Source organism: Durio zibethinus, chromosome 18, assembly GCF_047325235.1.
Source record: "Durio zibethinus cultivar Kanyao isolate XHJ-2024 chromosome 18, ASM4732523v1, whole genome shotgun sequence".
Classification (NCBI taxonomy): domain Eukaryota; kingdom Viridiplantae; phylum Streptophyta; class Magnoliopsida; order Malvales; family Malvaceae; genus Durio; species Durio zibethinus.
Genome location: NC_143179.1, coordinates 23,286,066 through 23,305,869, shown reverse-complemented (window position 1 = coordinate 23,305,869; position 19,804 = coordinate 23,286,066). Strand labels below are relative to the sequence as shown.

At 35.1% G+C, this 19,804-nt stretch overlaps 2 protein-coding genes and 2 pseudogenes across 10 annotated transcripts; 2 read left to right on the top strand and 2 right to left on the bottom strand.

Annotated features, from left to right (window-relative positions):
- The first annotated feature begins 2,522 nt into the window (after positions 1–2,522).
- Positions 2,523–4,156, top strand: LOC111300145 (phosphoserine aminotransferase 2, chloroplastic-like; annotated as a pseudogene).
- Positions 4,157–4,482: 326 nt separating this feature from the next.
- On the bottom strand, positions 4,483–11,176 carry LOC111300144 (protein GRIP-like). 7 transcript variants are annotated; one of them, XM_022895793.2, is made up of 22 exons: positions 11,034–11,176; positions 10,127–10,791; positions 9,783–9,898; positions 9,467–9,636; positions 9,205–9,298; positions 8,679–8,765; positions 8,472–8,552; positions 8,126–8,251; positions 7,889–7,997; positions 7,722–7,801; positions 7,396–7,524; positions 7,202–7,302; positions 6,884–7,017; positions 6,668–6,765; positions 6,459–6,578; positions 6,318–6,345; positions 6,122–6,189; positions 5,916–5,987; positions 5,800–5,847; positions 5,317–5,422; positions 5,139–5,197; positions 4,483–4,924 (listed from the first exon to the last, which is right to left on the bottom strand). In XM_022895793.2, exons 2-22 carry the CDS (start codon positions 10,581–10,583, stop codon positions 4,814–4,816), a joined length of 2,394 nt encoding a protein of 797 aa, XP_022751528.1. In that variant the 5' UTR covers positions 10,584–10,791; positions 11,034–11,176; the 3' UTR covers positions 4,483–4,813. The 7 variants fall into 7 exon arrangements, with proteins under 7 accessions (XP_022751528.1, XP_089604190.1, XP_089604191.1 ...); XM_089748064.1 differs by having other exon boundaries at positions 4,483–4,918; XM_089748065.1 differs by having other exon boundaries at positions 6,122–6,180.
- Positions 11,177–13,575: 2,399 nt separating this feature from the next.
- LOC111300142 (isocitrate dehydrogenase [NAD] regulatory subunit 1, mitochondrial-like) lies at positions 13,576–16,136 on the top strand. 2 transcript variants are annotated; one of them, XR_016330114.1, is made up of 5 exons: positions 13,576–14,272; positions 14,373–14,612; positions 14,797–14,875; positions 15,194–15,363; positions 15,526–15,746. XR_016330114.1 is itself a non-coding variant. In XM_022895791.2 (4 exons), exons 1-4 carry the CDS (start codon positions 13,763–13,765, stop codon positions 15,798–15,800), a joined length of 1,104 nt encoding a protein of 367 aa, XP_022751526.2. In that variant the 5' UTR covers positions 13,587–13,762; the 3' UTR covers positions 15,801–16,136. The 2 variants fall into 2 exon arrangements, 1 of the variants encoding a protein (XP_022751526.2); XM_022895791.2 differs by lacking the exon at positions 15,194–15,363 and having other exon boundaries at positions 13,587–14,272; positions 15,526–16,136.
- A 148-nt stretch (positions 16,137–16,284) lies between these two features.
- Positions 16,285–17,494, bottom strand: LOC111300143 (squamosa promoter-binding-like protein 8; annotated as a pseudogene). Its single transcript, XR_016330153.1, has 2 exons — positions 17,143–17,494; positions 16,285–16,646 (listed from the first exon to the last, which is right to left on the bottom strand). The product of XR_016330153.1 is annotated as a squamosa promoter-binding-like protein 8 (transcript).
- Positions 17,495–19,804: the final 2,310 nt, after the last annotated feature.

Sequence of the window (19,804 nt, the reverse complement as noted above, 5' to 3'; positions counted from 1 at the left end):
TAAGAAAAATCATAAGTTGTACAGGTTTTTGGATTGGTTGAGGTGTAGGATTTTGAGGTGTGGAACTTGAGCTTGGGTGTGGTTTTGAAGGTTGAGAAAGTGGTTGTTTTGCTACTCGTTTGGGTTTTGGATCAACTGGTTGTTTTTCTTAAAATCTGTGAATCTATTTTTTAGTTGTACCGAAAGGGAATTGGTCTGGTTGGTCTGATTGGTCTGAGAGAGGAGTGAAGTATTGTGGTGGTTGTGAGAATATTAGGATAGATGTTGGGGGAGGTTTGTACTGAAAAGGTGTGAAAAAAGTTTTAAAGGTGAGGTTGAAAGATTGTATGGTTGAAATAGAGGAGGAGTATAGGCTTGGTAAGGAGTATCATGCATACCAGTGTGATATGGTGTGAAGATGTTGTAACTCGAAGCTGCTTGTTGTTGATGTTGTTTCTGACGAAACTAATTTTGAAGGTATACAAGTTGAATCTTTAGGCTCTTCATTTCTTTCTCTCGTTCAGTGAAAGCATAAGTGATTCCAGTGTTGGTTTCAGCCATGTATCTGAGTTCTTGATCAAGTGTGATTATCCTTGATTGAATTTTAAGAATAATATTTTGGAGATTGACAAGGCTCTGATCAAAGTGTTGACTGACTTGGTCCAACTTATGTTCGATTCTGTACATGTATGAATTCTGCTGGAGAGAATTTTCAATCTACCAGTTTAAAACTGCTTCAGCACGAGAAACACTTTTTTGGTTTCCATATTCATCTCTGTCAGTGGGAGTGAGGATTTTTGGAATGTGTTTGTATTGGTCTTTATGAAATTCTTCAAAATGAGGAAAATTTGAGCTTGGGTAAGTTGGTTGCATCATAGAGATTTGTGATAAAGGTTTGGGTAAAGGTTGGGTGGAATTTTGGGTGGAATCTGGTTTGTGTGTGGGTTGAGGTGAGTAGGTTTGAGGGTGTGGTTTTTCTTTCTTAGGATAGATGACATAGTAGTCAAACTTTCTTGAGGGTTCACCAAGGAGATCAACTTCAAGGTCTCCATTTTCATATCTTTCTTTGAGCTTTTGCTGGGAAGACTTTTTCTTCTTTTGCTTCTTTGGAATATCATCATCATCATCCAAGAAGCTTTTATCTGCATCGAGCTAGCATTCTTTGCATTGACAATTTATGTCCCCATAGCAATGTCCTTCTGGAGATTTATATGCATACACGGGATTTTCATTGGACTGAAAGTGTGTGACTGAAACATCAAAGAGATCAGCATGACATCTTTGCATCATAAATTATGTTGGAAAGATTGTTGGAGGAGGAACATCTTTTCTTTTGCTGTGATCAAATTCAATTGTGACAGTACCATCCTGATTTGTCTTGTAGGTTGGATCAAAGTGTTCAATTGGTTCATCTTGTTTTCAAATCTTTTGATAACTTGTCATCCACGTCTTTGAAAGAAGGGTGGTAAGTTTTTCATTGGAAATCTACTTTGGAATATGAACATGTTTAGGAGTTCTGTCTGCTATTTTCATTTTAACAAAAACTGCATCACTGGAGTGGGAAAGAGGCAAGTTAATGGCATGATCTTGAACTCTATATGCCATCTGGTAGTGAAGGGTTGCCTGAAGGCCTTTCATTTCTGTGCCTACGATCTGGACTTGAACTTTTAAAGCATCTAACAGGGTTGGATCATGAAAAGACATATTATAATTTGAGAAGACTGTGAAGAAGATAGTTCCTGCATTGAGTGTCGTCTCGACGATTCCAAGGACTGCATGCTTGTAATCTTTAAATCTGGTGTCTAATAAAGCCATTCTGGTACAGACAGGAAATCCATTTCTGTCATGAAAGGTCAAAGCGATTCTGATAGCACCAAAGTGAATGTGAGTGTATCCTTGTTCTGACCATTGGTGAAGAAATTCTTCTGGGATCTAAAGAGTAACAAAGTGCTCTTGAGGTCCTGCTGAAAGAATACATTGATCAAAGTTTGTGGCTTGAACATATTCTTTTGGAGCTGAATATTTGGGTTTTAAAAGAGTTTTTAAAGATCTAGTAAGAGAAGAGGAAGAGTTTGAGAAAGCTGTATAAGGATTTACAAGAGGTAGAACTGTTTGTTAGGTTTTCTTTTCTTCTGCAATGTAATCTACTTTATATAAGAACTTAAGTTTAGAAGAGGAGGACTTTTTTAAGTACAGGAGATGGAGGAAAGGACAAACTAAAAGAAGATCTGGAGGAAGAAGGTTGAGAACTGGAGTTACTAAGAGTGGATAAATCCATGAAAGTAAGATTCTCTTTTGGCTTTTCCTTTTTCAATTTCAATAATCAAAACTTTAGAAACATACTTTTCTTCTCACTATCTTGGCAAGCTGCAAGCTCTGATACCATTTCTATACATAACGACAGATAATACGATCAAGGCTCTGACAACTGACACGACTTCAATTCCGAATTCTCCGGATGATAGAATCTTAACAATACTATCTTAAGTTTTTGTTATTATTTTATTTTATAATTATTATTATTATACGCCGCTCCAATTGTCCACTTCTCACCAACCGTCTGCTCCCCTTGGAACCATTACAAATATCGAACACTTTGTTTATAAACGCTCCCAATTGCTTTCACATGTCTCGACTCTCAACCAAACCCCACCAAAAGGAAAGATTTTGCCTTCCCTGTCTGTCTGCCTGTCTCTGAAATGTACAGCCATGGCAGCAACAGCCTCAACCACGACTCATTCTCTTCTCCCCCTTAAGACCCTTCAAAATCATGCCTTTCTCAAACCCAATTCCACCATCTTCAAAATCAAAGGCCTGCCAGACCCTTCTCCATTTCATGTTCAGCAACTATCCCAATCCAAGATCGCCCCTCCCTCCAAACCCAACCTCAAGATCGGGTCTTTAACTTTGCCGCCGGACCCGCCACCTTACCGGAGGCAAAATCGGACCTTTACAACTGGCACGGATCCGGGATGAGCGTTATGGAAATGAGCCACCGTGGCAAGGATTTCCGTTCTATTATCGAAAAAGCCGAGGCCGATCTTCGTGCCCTTCGCAACATCCCCGAAAATTATGCTGTGTTGTTCCTCCGAGGTGGGGCCACCACCCAGTTCGCTGTTGTACCTTTGAATCTCTGTCCGCCCGATTACTCCGTTGATTATCTGGTTACTGGCTCGTGGGGAGAAAAGGCATTCAAGGAAGCTCAGAAATATTGCAAGCCCAAAGTCATTTGGTCCAGGAAATCAGAGAAATAGGTCAGGGTCCCGTCATTTGATGGTTTAGAGCAAAGCCCGAATGCCAAGTACTTGCACATATGCGCTAATGAGACTATTTATGGCGTTGAGTTCAAGGACTATCCAGTACCCAGCAATCCAAATGGGGTTCTTGTAGCTGATATGTCTTCCAATTTTTGTTCCAAGACTGTTGATGTAACCAAGTTCGGACTGATTTATGCCGGTGCAGAAGAATGTGGGGCCATCAGGGCTCTGCGTCGTGATTGTCGGGAAGGATCTTTTAGGAAATGCACAAGAGGTTACCCCCGTGATCCTTTATTACAAGATCCATGCTAAGAACAACTCTTTGTACAATACACCTCCTTGTTTTGGGATTTATATGTGTGGGTTGGTGTTTGAAGATCTTTTGAAGCAGGGAGGACTGGAGGAGGTTGAGAAGAAGAACAAAAAGAAAGCGGGTATTTTGTACGATGCCATTGCTGAAAGCAAGGGATTCTACAGATGCCCTGTTGAGAAACCAGTAAGGTCGCTGATGAATGTGCCATTTACATTGGAGAAGTCAGAGTTGGAAGCTGAGTTTTTGAAAGAAGCTGCTAAGGAGAAGATGGTGGAGCTCAAGGGACATAGGTCGGTGGGAGACATGCGAGCTTTTATGCCTTTAGCTGGAGTTGAGAAGTTGGTTGCTTTTATGAAGGATTTCCAGGCAAGGCATGCTTGATTCATGCCTCTTCCTATATAAGGGCGGTTGTTCTTTTTGTCTCAAGTCTGTTGCGTTCTCCTTTATGTTTGCTTTGGCTTTATGTTGGTTCGGAATTAAGTACTATGGATGAAAGTTCCAAGCAGGGGAAGTTTAGCCAGATTCTTTTTTACTAGTTTCATCTCCCATTTAGATTCTTAGTCGTTCAATGTGAAATAATATATAAATTGCATGCTTCTTCGGGAAATGCTGAAAGGTCGCTTGACTTTTGATTTTTATGTACACTTTTCCAGTGTTAATTGCACTAGGACCTGCCAATCTCACTGTTGCAGCGATCTGAGAAGCTTTTTTGCTTGTTTGTTTCCTAATGTTGAAACCAAAAAAAAAAACACCCGAACGATGTCGTGTACCCAAGAGAAAGAATCAAGAAATAAACCTTACTTAGGGCATTAGATCAAGTAGATTCAAATCGAAGAAAAAAGTCCAAATCAGTGCATCCTTGGGAATCCGGCGTCACTACTACGGAAATTGGCATTGATGTCTATTTGAGCAACCAGGATAATTTGACGGATGTCATGAGGAAATTTGTATCAGTGCTAGTATATATAGTTCTTTATTTTAGTTTCTTCCACATTCTTTACTGTACATTGAGTTGTGAAAATCAATAAGAAAAAAATGAAAAAGAATACGTTCCTTGGGCACCATTCTTCCTCGTGAGTGCTCTTTACAACTGAATAATTACGTAATTAATGACTTAATTTTACAAAAAAAAAAAAAAACAATATTTTACTGTGGCCACGGCTATGCTTTTGGGTATGTCCACAGGCAGAGGGCAGACACCTACTGTGGCTGAAGCTGGTAAGCAGATATCAAAGATTTTCTCATCCAACAAAAGAACTCTACATTACGAAAATGAAAATCTTGAGAAAAGAGAAAGGGATGGTCCCGAAGCTTCATTTGCTGGATTTGATGGAACTTCAGTAGAGGTGCGGTAGGCTTGTTGACACTTCTGCATCTATGTATGCATGCACAAAGGCCAATGATGCCATGAAACAGAAGATTCTTCAGTACGTTTATAAGTTCCAAGTATTTACACTTATAACAATATTTCATCTAAACAAAGCACACAAAATAAAAGGAATGCTGTGTAATAGTGTATGTGGTAGGAACATTTGCCTAATATCAGGAACCCACAAAATTAAGCATCAAGAAGTGAAATAGAAAATCACCTCTTCAGGACTAAATTGAAGAAGCATTCCTACAACAGGTAGTAGAGCTTCCACTTCACCTATTCAAAGAATTAGCAACGTTCCAAAACATTTTATGCATTGATACTTGGACGTTGAAGGGGCATTAAGCAACCGAAATTAACAGAACTTCTGCTTGTGTGATTGTGAAAGTTAGTACCTGTTTCAACAAGCTTTAGGATAACATTTTTCAGATACGTCATATCAACACCTTCTCTCCTTTTTGATCTTTCCATGTTGCGAAGCTCCCCCTTCAGCATAGCTTCCTACGATTGTGATATATGAAAATGCACATGGGCAATAGGAGCTAGCAATTAAAACATTATCATGGTACAATCTATCCAAAATAACAAACACCCCCCCTCCCCCAAAGAAGAGTTATTTTCATTGAATGCAACAGACAGTAAAGGAAAGCATGGTATATTCTTGGTTGAAAAAACAAGATAATTTTAAAGTGAAGAAAATACAAGTTTGATGCAACACAAGAATATCCATCTCATTTCAAATAAATTCACTTTCTACCTTATGGGGACCTTGCTTTCATCAGATAAGAGACAATTTCCCACACCAACAAACTCCACTATGAGGACTGCCCAGAGGTACAACAAATAATGAAACAGCGCAAGTCTAGGCTTCTTCATACCTGTTGACTGTGGAGGCGATTTTCACGTTCAAGCTCCTCAATTTCTTCCTGCATGAAGCAACCATCAAGAAACCAAACTGTGGAAAAATAATTAAAATAGAATGGATATAACTAACCTGAAGGGCTAAAATGTGTCGCTGTGATTGTGCCAGCTCTTCCTCCCTCTGAGCCTGCTGCCTTGCTAAAAGCTAAATTTGAAGGACAAGTTAATGCAAAACCATTTTGACAATCTATGATTGTAAAAGATATGCATAGCAATGAAAAAGATATTTGTCAAAACCCACCCCCACCCGGGGAAAAAGAAAAGGAAATATGAAGCTACCAGAATCTGCTGTTCTGCTGCAGAGGTGCTTAAATTTGGAGCATATTGTTTTTGCGTGGCTGAAAAGACTAGCATTAAACATCAGACAGCCCCAGCAAAGTATATGTCAAAATCCAAAAAAAAAAAAAAAATCTAAGTTTCCATCTAAAAATAGAATAAAACTTTGCAAGTGGTACCACATAAATACTCATCATACCTGTGCTGTAATTCTCAGTGTGATCAGCCTGAAAATTTCACTTTATAGTCAGCCCAAAATTAACAAAATGCTAAACGACTCTCAAGGGTGTTGAGATTTGAGGTTAAGGTCTACAACTATACAAGAGAAAGGGAAACATACCAGTTGTCTTGATTCCAGAGATCGTTGAAGATTTTTGTTGTCATCCAAAAGCCCAGAAATTTCTTTATCCTTCTCCTCAATCATTCTATCAGCAAGATCACGGAGTGATGCATGCTCCTCCTGCAAGTAAAGAATCCAATCAATAAAAGCAGAAATAAAAGTTAATTGTCCTCATCTAAGCCAAAGGGAGAATACTAAATGCTAGGTACCTTCAACCGCTTATATCGTAGTTTTGTCTCCTCTAATTCATTTTGTATATCTTCACCAGAGGATGCTTCATTTTCAGCAGTAAGTGCTTCGCATCTGACTGCAATCAAGAATTATAAATAAAACTTTATTCAAAGTTCAATCTAGAAACATATTTGAGGAGAATGGAAAAGAAAGGAAGAAAATGACAGAAAATTTGCAATGCATAGATGCATTACATCTCCAAGTTTCTTCCAAATTTTTAAGGTCTATTTCCCATGCAGCTTTCTCCGATTGGTGGCGAGCATTAGCAGAATCAAGATTCATCTCTAAACTTTTGATCTGCTGTTTGGCATTATCAAGTGCAGCATCTCTAGTAAAACGCAGAGTGAAAACTTAAGGATGAATTCAAAGCACAAATTCTGACTTTGTAAAAGCCTAAAATCCAACAATATTATATTTTTAGCATCCATTTTTTCCTTCCTGACTAGTGTCCTTGAGAACATAAGTTCAGTACATATTGCTATCTCATCATGAATGTTAACTTGTAATGTTACCTTTCCGCAAGTTCTTTGTCATGATTACGTAAAACACCCAGAAGATCTTGATGGGCCCTATCCCTTTCTCCACATACCAATGACACTTCTCTTTCTACCTCCTGCAGCAACCAAAGAAATGGTTTTTTAATCTTTTAAAGAAAGATGAAATGTGAATAACAAAGTCATCGTTATCTTATACTACAATATTATACTTTTAGTGCTTCTTCAAGAGCTTTTATTTGCTCGCAGTCTTTGGCTGCTGCTAGCTCCGCATCCTTTTTCTGGAGAAGTGCATGTGCACGAATTTTATAAGAGGAAAATTCCCTTTCAAGGTGGCTAATCTGCAACACAATAAGGAGAAGAACATATAAGGGTCTGCTATAAATTTATGTGTCTGTTGTCTGCATACGTATTAAGCTAAAATAATAAATTTACATCCTCGAACAATATTAACATCTTTCCCTGGTCATTCAGAATTAATATATAAACTGCATGAAAAAACTAATTGAATAAATGAGATGCAGATAAAAGTTAATACCTCTTCTTTTGCAGCTGCTAGCTCAGCTTCTTTAGTGCTTAGCATCTGGGTTTGCAGAGACGCCTCTAATTCCAGCTGACCTATCCAACAAACAAAATGGATTTTCATTTTCTTGCACATAAGTAATAAATTTAAAATTCCAATGGTTCTTTCAGAAATGTTTATACTTCTCATTTTAGCAGCTTCTATTTCAGCACGAATGCAGTTACTCTCAGCAATTTCCATTTTTGTTTTGAATGCATGAGAGGCAGCTTCCCAGCTTTCCTTTTCCTTCTCCTGAACACATCACATGTTTGTCATGATAAGAACAAAATGTTAACACACTATATCGGTGACTAATAACAACATTGTACAACATTGTTCTCATTAATGGCATTTACTTATTTGAAGAGTTTGATTCATACATGCTCGTGTTTCACATGTGCAAGCTCTCCTTTAATAGATTCTACAGCTGCTCTTAATCGTGCAGCTTCGCCAGTTGAAGCTACATCCATATCAGCAATTTTAGACTCTTTCTCTGCCAATAGCACCTGCAAAAGTATGTCTCCATAATGCTTAGTCTACCTATGTCAGAGACCTAGAAGTGACGCATAGAATGAGAAAAAGAAGCCCCATAACCCCCTCCCCCTCCCCCTCCCAACCCACACAAAAAAAATTGACTTTAAGTGAAGGACTTAAAAAATGTATTCAATCTCCATCTAGGGCAAAATGCTGCTTGTCTTTTATCTTAAAAGTGATAACAAATCTCACCTGAAGGGAAGAAATTGTTTCAGTGGCTTTGGTTCTATTGGATAAAGCATCAGCAAGTTGTGCTTCCAAGCTCTCTATATTCTGATGAAGAAGAGAGAGCCATCAGAGAAACTAAAGCACCATTCTTGCAAGGTATACCAAAAAGAAGAGAAAGTTCTTAGCATCTTAACCATGATTGACACATTGTACATCTCAATGCCAATTTACCTTCTGATTTTTAGCAGCTAGCTCAGCCAATGAAACTTGCCTTTTTTCATCTGCAACTTGTAGTAATCCTCGCAAGTCTTCCAACACCTAAGATGTGAGCATGCATAAGATAGATTCCATCAAGAATTTCAGACGTAGAATACACTAGGAAGACCAAGCAACAAAACATAAAATCCATTCATAAGAACCGATGTTATTGTTAACTCTGTTTCATTTTAAGAGGTTCACGCATGAAGTCACCAAGAATTGAGTTCTTGAAGATCAAATCTATGATACAGTAAGTTTTGAGTTGTAAGGAGGAATTATTTAAGCTTTTGTAGACCTAAGTTATGCTTGGACCATTAATGAAAAGACCAAAAAAAAAAAAAAAGAATTAGAGGTTTAATAGTTTTCCAGAAAGCATACAAACATGCACGAAATCTCTTGATATTGAAACACATAAAGTCTTGTTCAAAACCAAGCACATTAAATATACATCATAAAGAGAAAATTAGCCTCATTGGGCATGCACATAAAGCTATAGTACCTGTTCTTTCTCTAAAAGTGACTGCTGCAATGACTCGAGTGCATCTTCTTTAGGCTGCATTGAACGGCGCAATTCCTCAATATTATCTCGGAGTCTGGATATTAATGGTATCACAATTATGAAAAAATTGACAAATAAGGAACAAAACTCTTATAAATCTCTATCAGTCAATGTTAAGACATTGAGATTCATAATGAAGGATAAATGCATTATTTGGGTTGAACTTCATTGTTAGGATTATGTAGTTCAACAATGATTATACATATTGTTTGCACTTCTTAATTGCTGTCTCTCTGTATCCATTGCTTTTAATGCTTCATTTGCTTGTTGACGTGTGCGCTCGAGCTCTTGCTGCAGTCCTGACTGTTGGGATGATGCTCGCCCAAGTGTTTCGTTAACTTCATGAAGCCTGGCCTCAAGGTCATCCTTTTCCTGAAAATAACAATCTCCAAACAACAATCTAACTTAGTTCCCATGCAAACATGTAGCCTTCCTTCCATTATTTTTCTTGATATAAAATTTTAACAACATGAAGAAAGCGATGCAGTTAAATAAATGAATCAGGGGACAAAATTCACCTTCTGAACCTCTTGAATGCGCTGTTTCGCACGTTTGTGAAGCCGGTTAAATTTCGAGTCAAGCTCATTATACTTCTCCTCACGCTCTTTTATTTCTTGATCCAACTTTTGTTGAGCTACACCACAATCAATGGTAAATACTCAAGAGTCAAAACAGAGTTTGCACAAATAAAACATGTATTACACTAAAAACAGAGTTTTCCTTCTCTTGTTATATGAGATGTTTTTAGAACAAACAAGTTGTCACTTTATAAGTTTACGTTGGGCCAACTTTCCAGAGCAAATTCCTTAAATATTTTTAAGAAATTAATAAGGGGCAAGTTTTAACAATGGACTTCTCTGACCTTCAGCAAGCTTGGCAGAGAGTTCTTGAGCTTTGGCATCTGCTTCTGAGTAGACTGCTCGAAGATGCTTTACAGCCTCTTCTGCTGCAGCTTGTGTTTGTTTTTCTTCATTAAGTTCTCTGCTCAAAGATTCTATCGTTTCGTGTAGTTTTTTTACATCTGCCGATAACCCTGTTTCCTGTCCGCTTACATTAGTTTCTTGGGATGGACCGTTATGTTGTGATTGGAAATTTTTTAAGCCCTCCAGCTGAGACTTTAGGGATTCATTCTCAAATTTGAGTTCAGTAACTGTCTGTAAAAGCTTATCATGAGTGTCATCTGAACTCAAGTTGGCATCAAACACACCATTTTCCTTGGAAAGAATTCCATTTGTTTCACACAATTGTTTCTCAGGCTTCAAAGAATCATCCACCTGAGTTTCAGGCGCTTGAATAACCTCACCTCCCTCCCCAGACATTATCACACTCTACGGAACAACAGCACCACTAACCTCAGCTGCAATCTAAAGATCATAGATGAAAAATAAATCTCCAAGCTATTAGCCATAAACCTTGCAAATCAGAAAGCTAATTAGCAGCCCATAGTTCTGATACGAGATATCAGAAGCTGAATATAGGATAGATGGCAAAGCCAACGATCAAGTAATGCTCTCAATCGCTCGCTCACTGATCAAAATGAAAGATGAATCTAAGATGAGAAACGTAGTATTGGGATGTAATAATCTAGATTTTCGCTTAAAAATCATGCCAAAGGAAACCAGAAATGCTAAAGAAAACGTCAATTATCTTTATATTTGTGATTGAATTTGATGGAAAAGGAAATCAAATTTTCAATGGCAATTTAAAAACGGCTTCGAAAACAATTTTACGAATGGAGATTGAGACGAAGAAATAGGAATTATATGTACCTTTGAATATGTGGAATGAGGGAGAGATGGATCGATTCGATTGCATTGGATCAATGCTTTGCTACAAATTTACTTAAAACAACAAAAACGAGACGGTGAAGAAAGTGAAAGAGAAAAGGACCGGAATTTTCAGTTTCAAGGGTAAGAGACCATTGTGGAAATTGGGATGGGATCTCAGGCAGGCAGGCAGGCAGGCAGAACAGAGAAACGTCACCGTTTTTTAGTCCGTTTTCTCCTTTTTCTTTTTTGGGTTTATTATTATTAATGGCTGAAATAACAAAGCTTAAAAGTTAGAAGACTTCAAAACTGACTGACTGCTTAACAAAGAACACGCAATAAGCAAGTATTATTACTATTATTATTATTATTATTTATTTGGCTAATTTAGTGAGGTTTTAGTATTAATACTCGACCATAAAATACATCCAGCTGAACAAAATGGCATGGTGGAATCACTCTCGAACCATTGTTAAAATTCAAAATTGGATGCCACCTTGTCAGGGCTTATCACTCCAAATCTAGTTTACCTCCCACATGCAGGTATTTCTTCATTATGTTCCCACGGACGATTTCAGGGGTACAATACAACATCAAATCACCCCTAGTATTTGCACAGTCACTCTTAATTATTTTTTGAACTTTCATGCATATTTCTCAAAAAAAAAAAAATTATGTATTTATTATTGTAAATGCAAATTATTGCTGTTGTTCTTATCGATGATGTGTTATATTTTTAATTTTTAAATCATGATTCAATCATTAATAATTTTAAATTAAAAATTAATAGCACCAACAAAGAATCTATAAAAATAAATTAAAGCTATGCCGATTGTTATGTGGTTGTTGTCCAACAAAAAATTAAACTCAGCCACAGCTATTGTTGAGGGCGACATGTGTATCAACTAATAATGTTGGGTTTTGATCATTTTAAAGTGTAGTTTAGTCATTACGCTCCAAAGTTTTGGAGGTAACAAAGAAAATAAGAATTGAGGATAAATTTTTGGATGAGCGAGAAACTATTTTCAATCTTGGAAAGAGATCCAAGAAATGTGGAAATAAAATTCAGAAGAAGAAAATCAAAAGCGATGATCAGAGTTGGTCAACTCATCGTCGGGAGCAGATTAAATTTTACAACTGGCCGATGATGAAAGAGTAAAGAAGTTTTACAACTAAATGTTCTCATACTTTTCAGATTAAATTAATCAAATTTTAATCATAAAACCCGGAACAACTTTCTTATATAGGTTACATATATAGGAAAGGATGGGATGGAGCTTGATTTTAATTTCTTTAAAACAAATTTGTCGCAGTGGAAAAGATATATATTATTATAAAAGTGTATGTGTATGTTGCAATGTTGCTCTTGTTTCTATCCCAAAGAAAAGTGAAGATTGTTTGTTAAAGTAGTATTATTTTATATTTAATAAATATTTAAATATTTATAATTTTATATTTAAATTAAATCTTTTTATTTACAATCAATTTGCTTTAAGTTAATACTTAATATGATGTTAGAACTAATTTTTTTTTTAATTTTTTTAAATCTTTCACTGATAAATTTTTTTTTATCTTTATTTACATGTGATAACAATTTATTAAAATAATATTATCTCATATATATTAAATATTTAATTTATTGTAATATTATATTTATATTGAATCTTTTTATTTACAATTAATTAATTTTAAATTAAATACTTAATAATATTCAAGTTTTAGCTGTTTGCAATGAACACGTTAAAATATTTCCACATCATTGGTGCAATATTTATAACAGCATTTTGAAGTTGTAGTTAGTGGGAAGAGTTAATCACATACTAATGGGAAGAAGTATATACATTCGATGTTATGTATGCAAATTGCAATTATGAGCATATATGGTTTTTGTGATTAACAAGCCGAGCCATGCCTCATTAATCATTAGTTATCATGCTACTTGCCTGCATCATCGTCTTCTTAATTAATGACTTTGAATTATATCATATGTCAACAGCTGTTTTTATGTAATATAAAATTTTAATCACTTTCTTAATTTCGTTTTTGGGTAATTTCTTTTGTAAACGAAATTATTAAAAAAGGCGGAACTCTTTAAAAAGGCGGGTGTCAAATCACTAATTATAAACATATTTAATACAAAATAATTGAATTTATCATATTATTAATTAAATTTAAATATTAATTTTTTATAAAATTTATTTAATATAACGTTTTTTATAATCTTTTTAATCATAATTATAATACTTTTTCCAATAACAATTATAATAATTTATATTATTATTTTTAATATCACCCAAACTGATTTTATTATCCGGAGCATTAGATTGTCTTAACACTAGGTCTGTGAATTATTTTTATCATTAAAGGCAACAATATTTTACACGTGGCGCATTGGCGAGGCGACCTGACTCTTCTCTGCTTCGCTATTGGGTACAGCTAGGAAAAAGAAAATTGGAAGATGGTCTTGTCTACATAGGATCACTACTCGCGCAATATTATTATTATTATTATTATTTATTCTACAGCAATGTTAAACGTTAATATTAGCGGCAGTGCCACCATTTTACTTTTCCTTTCTCTTTCTTGTAATTAATTAATTAATTCATTGACTCCAATCTTTCAATGGCTTCTTGCGTCTCCTGAAGGCAGCCCAAACAAAACAAAACAAAGCGATAGCCAGCCTGCTTCTCTCTCCAATCTTAGAATCCCACCCCATTTTATTCCACAGCCCCATGGCCCGACGAGCCATTCCCTTCCTCAAACAACTCTTCACCTCTCCATCGTCTAATCTCACACCCATCCGATCCGTCACCTACATGCCACGCCCGGGCGACGGTGCGCCCAGAGCCGTTACCTTGATCCAGGGTGACGGCATCGGCCCTCTTGTCACGGGCGCCGTCGAGCAAGTGATGGAGGCGATGCACGCGCCTGTGTATTTCGAGCGATACGAGGTTCATGGCGACATGAACCGCGTGCCTCAAGAAGTGATCGACTCCATTAAGAAGAATAAAGTTTGTTTGAAAGGAGGATTGGCGACGCCTATGGGAGGAGGTGTCAGCTCCCTCAACGTCCAGCTGAGAAGAGAGCTCGATTTATACGCTTCGCTCGTCAATTGCTTCAATTTGCCTGGCTTGCCTACAAGGCACGCGAATGTCGATATTGTGGTGATTAGAGAGAACACCGAAGGCGAATACTCTGGCCTCGAACACGAGGTCGTCCCTGGAGTCGTCGAGAGCCTTAAGGTACTCCGTTTACTCCAAGCTTTATCGTTATGCTAAATTTGAATAAATATTAGGATTTTTTTTTAATTTTTTTTTGTGTCTCATACTACTCTATTGCTAGGTGATAACGAAGTTCTGCTCCGAGCGAATTGCAAAATATGCGTTCGAATATGCTTATTTAAACAATAGAAAGAAAGTGACTGCTGTGCATAAAGCCAACATCATGAAGCTTGCTGATGGGTTGTTCTTGGAATCATGTCGAGAGGTTGCTACCAAGTACCCAGGGATTAAGTACAGTGAAATAATTGTGGACAACTGCTGTATGCAGCTTGTTTCAAAGCCTGAGCAGTTTGATGTCATGGTATTCATATCCTTTTGTCTATGCTGTTTGTTGATCGGACAATTTAATATGCGATGTTTAAAGTTTGAATTTTGTCTTCAAGAAAAACAACCTAAGACAAAATGGTGTTCAAATCTGGTTACTTGCTTCTTATTATAATTAATGATACTCTAACTAATGTTGGCTGGTCCTTTTTTTTTTTCAGGTGACACCCAATCTTTATGGCAATTTAGTTGCAAATACAGCTGCTGGTATTGCTGGAGGCACTGGAGTTATGCCTGGAGGTACATCCTTGACACACTTCTCTCGATGATCTTTTGTAATGCTTTCTTCTGTTTCTTAAAAATTTGGTACCCTAACTTGTTCTGAAATGGGCTACATTCATATTGTTGAATCATTGATGAATATATAGCAAAAGGCAGCCCTCAGAACCCTTGGTGCTTTTGACCCAAAGGAGAAATTGGTGATTCTTATATCATTAAAATATAATAACTCATGCCTATTAATTTTATTTTTTTGTTTGTGCTTTCAATGGGAGTAATGAAACTGTATATGCACGTACATCTAAAAAGCAATAACAAGTGCTTGTATATTGGCTGTAGGACTAAAGTTCGAATATTATTTTATGCTCACTGTTCCTAAATCATACAACGAAGATATATTTAATTGCCATGAGAGGAGTTTAAAGCATGTAGCCTGCTGTCTGTTCTAGTACTCTTGTTTCGATGAATAGTGTTTGATACTAAACATGTGACATCACGTTGAAAACCAAGTGAGTTTTCATTCCTCCACTTTATTCAGTTTTGCTAGGGTTAGGTTATAAGATATTGTTGGCAGAAAAGAGTTAGGTGCCTCCAGTTGTAGTGTGAACTCTTTCCGAATATTGTATGTATGACTTAAGTTTTGTTCGAACATTGGGGTTGCTGTTTTGCAGGCAATGTTGGGGCTGATCATGCTGTTTTCGAGCAAGGGGCTTCTGCAGGAAATGTGGGCAATGAGAAACAGCTGAAACAGAAGAGAGCAAATCCAGTGGCCTTGCTTCTGTCATCTGCTATGATGTTGAGACATCTGCAATTTCCCTCATTTGCTGATCGATTGGAAACTGCTGTGAAACGGGTTATATTAGATGGCAAATACCGTACAAAGGACCTTGGAGGAACCAGTACCACTCAAGAGGTTGCTGATGCAGTCATAGCCACTTTAGACTGAGTAAGAAGACAATTGAGTAGTCAGTGCTTTATATTGAAAATCTAGCCATCTATTGTGGGAATTCCCCACGCAAATTCTTCATTTTGAGCTTGGATCAGTTGTTGTTGATTTTATTCTTATTCACAATAGAAATTATTATGTCTAAATAATCTCAAATCCCAAATGAAAGATGGAATGGTTTTTTGAGGTAAAACCTTGTTATGTAAACAAACTCCATTCTTGCTGCTGTGACAATCCTAACATTGTACTGTTTGGAGATTTTGTAGTCCTCTGCTTTCCAGACAAATGTAGTTAAATAATTTATGTAAAAGCTCGAATAAAACATTTTAGTTTTCATGGTTGTGCGGATAACGTGTCGTACTTTTGACATGTTCAATTAAGCCCCTTGATTGTATAGTTCTCTTTGACTTGGCAGTTGGCACTCATGGCAAAAACGAAAAAAACAATCTCCTACCTAAGCTGACTCGATGTCAACATTGCATGGTGAATAATAATAATAATAATAATTGGATAAATTATCCAAGTATAAATAAAATATAAGTACTAATTGGTTTTATTACTACTAAATACAAGAAAGGGTTGTAAAATAAAAATGGTAAAATTTAGTCGTTATCTATTCGAAAATGTTTGGCGTTGTTGCAACCTTGAAGTATCAGTTCCCAGAGCTTAGGATGCCTTGCAGCTTTCATTTTCACCATGCTACTATTCATCTTGGAAGTTGGTGATCTTTTATTTACATCCTCTGCTTGTTGTTCTGACTGCACCATTCTCCGACGCTCATTATGGCCTGCCAACCGATCCCAACAACTTCTTTTGGTGCCATCAAACTCTGAAATTTCATGAAATCTGCGTTTTTTACAGTGGATAAATCACCGAATTGCGCACAGAAAGTGAACAAAACCATAACAAAGATCAACGCTTTTGATGCTACAAGCTACTATTCGTTTCATCGGAATGTCCCTCAGGATATGCAATCAGTAGAAACATGAAAAATAAAACTACAAATATAGGTGACCAAGATTTGCCTCTATGATAGACTTATGATCATGTTAGACACAGCAATGGTCACAATCATATTTAGGCTTAATCTTCCTAGGTCCAACTGGTCATTGATGATAATCTTTGTTCACATTATAGAAAAGACCCCCCACAATTTCTGTCATCCTCCTTATCAATAGCAATAACTACACCTGCATATTCCTACCTAAGTGTCCATCCAACTTAGCAGAGTTATGACGAGAAGAAACAGATAAAACACTTTAATTTGGACACTAAGGGCTGGGAAAACTCCAAATGACAAAACGTAATTGATGATTGAGCAGCAAAATAAGCAAAGAGTAACCTGCTGCACTGCTGGCAGAACCTCTGGCGAATGCCCTTAACCAAAACAAAAGCAGCCTTCGCGTGTTGCTCGCAGACTTTGTGGCGCCGATGATATTGCTTTGCATCTTTCAAATCCGCACCGCATTCATCAACTTGACAACACTTACAAACACCAGCACTGGAGTGTGAGTACTTTGTCAAACTCCTCTTCTCAAATGAACCACCCTTATCATGACTCTCCTCTCCTCTCTTTGCTACACTTCATCCTCATCTTCACTCTCCGTCTCTTCTTCCTCTAACTCTGATTCTTGCTCTGTTTCCGAGTCATCTTCTTCTATCCCTTGTATTGTTTTAAACGACCTTTTTGCCATTTAAAAAAAAAATCACTAATAACATTATATTTGGATAAATATTAATAAAAAAATAAAAAAAATTTAAATAAAAAGAAAAGATGCATGAATTTTTATTTAGATAATTAAAATTAATAAAAAAATTTTTAATAATCATTATTTAGATAAAAAATAAAAAAATTTATTCATTATAATAATTTTTTTAAATATAAACTTTTATTATATGTGATTTTAAAATATTTTTGAACCATAATATATTTGTTATTTTATACAGTTTCATAATTGTTATTATATCAATGATTTTTAATAAAAAAAATAGTAAGATATTTTATAAATATGTATTAATAAATTTTGAGTTAGTTCGATATCTCATAAATTTAAAAAATATATTTTTTTATATTTAATTATTCATCAAAATTAAATTATTAAAAAATTATAAAAAATTTTTATACTGGAAGAGATATATAAAACTTATTTGAAAAAAAAATGATTTAAAAAAAATTATAAGATGATTATAATTTATTTAGATTTTTTTATTAAATTTTTAGTATTAATAAAAAGATAAACATAATAATTTTTTTATAAAAAACTTTTTTCAACTTTTTTTTATTTTTTTTTCTAAATTGAAGTATTAGAAAAATTAAATTTACAAAAAAAAATTATTTAATTTTTACTTCTTTTTTTTTCTTTAAATTAAAAATTTATATTTCTTTTACATTCTTTAATTTTACATTCTTTTCATTCTTTTCATTCTTTTCATTCTTTTCATTCTTTTCCCTCAATCCAAATACAGTAAAAGTGAAAAGCGCTTTTCTTTATCTTGATCTCTGCGGGGCGTTTTAAATGGGAGACAGCAAGGGAGTCCTTAGGGTTTGTGTGTGAAAGAAAGAAAGAAACCAAAAGCTCCGAAGCATGGTGATAATAGAGAAAAAAAAGGACAATGGGATTAGTAAAATCAGTGAGAGAAAGGGTGAGTCACCCATCATAAGACGCAAAGTGTCACGGTCATCATCCACATATAAAAATTTTAGGTAGAGTTGGTTTAGAAAATAGAATATTTTTTGTTTTTAATTTTTTAAAAAATAAAAAATAAAAATAAGTTAAAATATAAAAATTTTAATTTTAATTATGAAAATAAGGGATATATATTATTTTTTTATATTTTATAAGTTATCATATTTAAATATTTTTAATATTATTAATTAATAAATAATTTTATATTTATAATTAAATACTATTAATAGGAATATTATTGAATATTTTATTTATTTGTTTATTTTTATATTTTTAAAAAATAATTTTTATTTTTATTTATCAAATATATTTTTAAAAAATAAAAATAAAAATAAAAAAATAATTTTCTCAAATCAAACATAATCTTAATCTCTCTCGGTGGATATGACTTTGAATTTGAAGGAATCTTTCTTTTCTTCGTCTTTACCTAGTCTTTTGAATATTTTTCACATTACTTTTCTCTCTCGCGACGGCCAAAAGCGTTTGAAAAAGGCATAAAACTTTCAATCATAGAAAGAAAATAATTATTTTAAGTGATTGATTAATTATTGAAATAGTGTGGTGAGGGAGTATATTCACGTTTATTCGATGATAAGAAGAATTTGACAAAATAAAACATTTATATTTTGTTAAATACAAACAAACCAAGGTTCATACTTCATACGGTCCAAAATGGAGGGGTCGGGGATCCGAATCAAATCTTCAATCTCTCTCGTAGAAGCAATATTTAACTCAGATATTGATGACATGCTAAGATTTTTAGATTTATTAGATCCTGATATAATGGATCAACATCTTTCTCATTTGAAAAAAAAATATTTTCACCTAAACAAGGATGAAATAAAACAAACATCTGATTCGAGCCAAACAGGTCAGGTTAGAATTGAAACCCCTGTTATCGATTCGTTAAACAAACGAATAATTTCTCAAGGCGGTACTTATTTAAACTTAAACAAAGTCTCTTTTAAAGACTATGAAAAAATCATAGACGATTGGGCACAATCTATGTTTATTGTTGTCACAGGTTACAAGGAGCAATGGAACAAAGAAAGATTCCTCAACTTCTTTTGTGGCACATGACAAGGTGATGTCTTTCAATTTCTTAAAAAATGGAAAACTACAACCCTTGGAGAACAGCAAAAATCAACTCTGTTAGTTGCAAAAAATATACCCAAACTTCTAAAAGATTTAACCCAAATCTTGAAAAATGAGTTTTTTGGTAGTACAGAATCTCTAGATCCCACTCAAGAAGCTTAATTTATTTTATCAAAATTAAAATTATGTGATATTAAATATCTTGATGATTTCTAAAAAATA

Excerpts from the sequence above, each read along its gene's own strand:
- LOC111300144 (XM_022895793.2), bottom strand. The coding sequence starts at position 10,583 with ATGTCTGGGGAGGGAGGTGAGGTTATTCAAGCGCCTGAAACTCAGGTG. Across the intron at positions 8,766-9,204 it reads CACTTTTAGAGAAAGAACAG|GTGTTGGAAGACTTGCGAGG; the intron begins GTACTATAGCTT and ends CTCACATCTTAG. Across the intron at positions 4,925-5,138 it reads TTCAATTTAGTCCTGAAGAG|ATGCAGAAGTGTCAACAAGC; the intron begins GTGATTTTCTAT and ends ATGCATACATAG.
- LOC111300142 (XM_022895791.2), top strand. The coding sequence starts at position 13,763 with ATGGCCCGACGAGCCATTCCCTTCCTCAAACAACTCTTCACCTCTCCA. Across the intron at positions 14,273-14,372 it reads GAGTCGTCGAGAGCCTTAAG|GTGATAACGAAGTTCTGCTC; the intron begins GTACTCCGTTTA and ends CTCTATTGCTAG. Across the intron at positions 14,613-14,796 it reads CTGAGCAGTTTGATGTCATG|GTGACACCCAATCTTTATGG; the intron begins GTATTCATATCC and ends TTTTTTTTTCAG.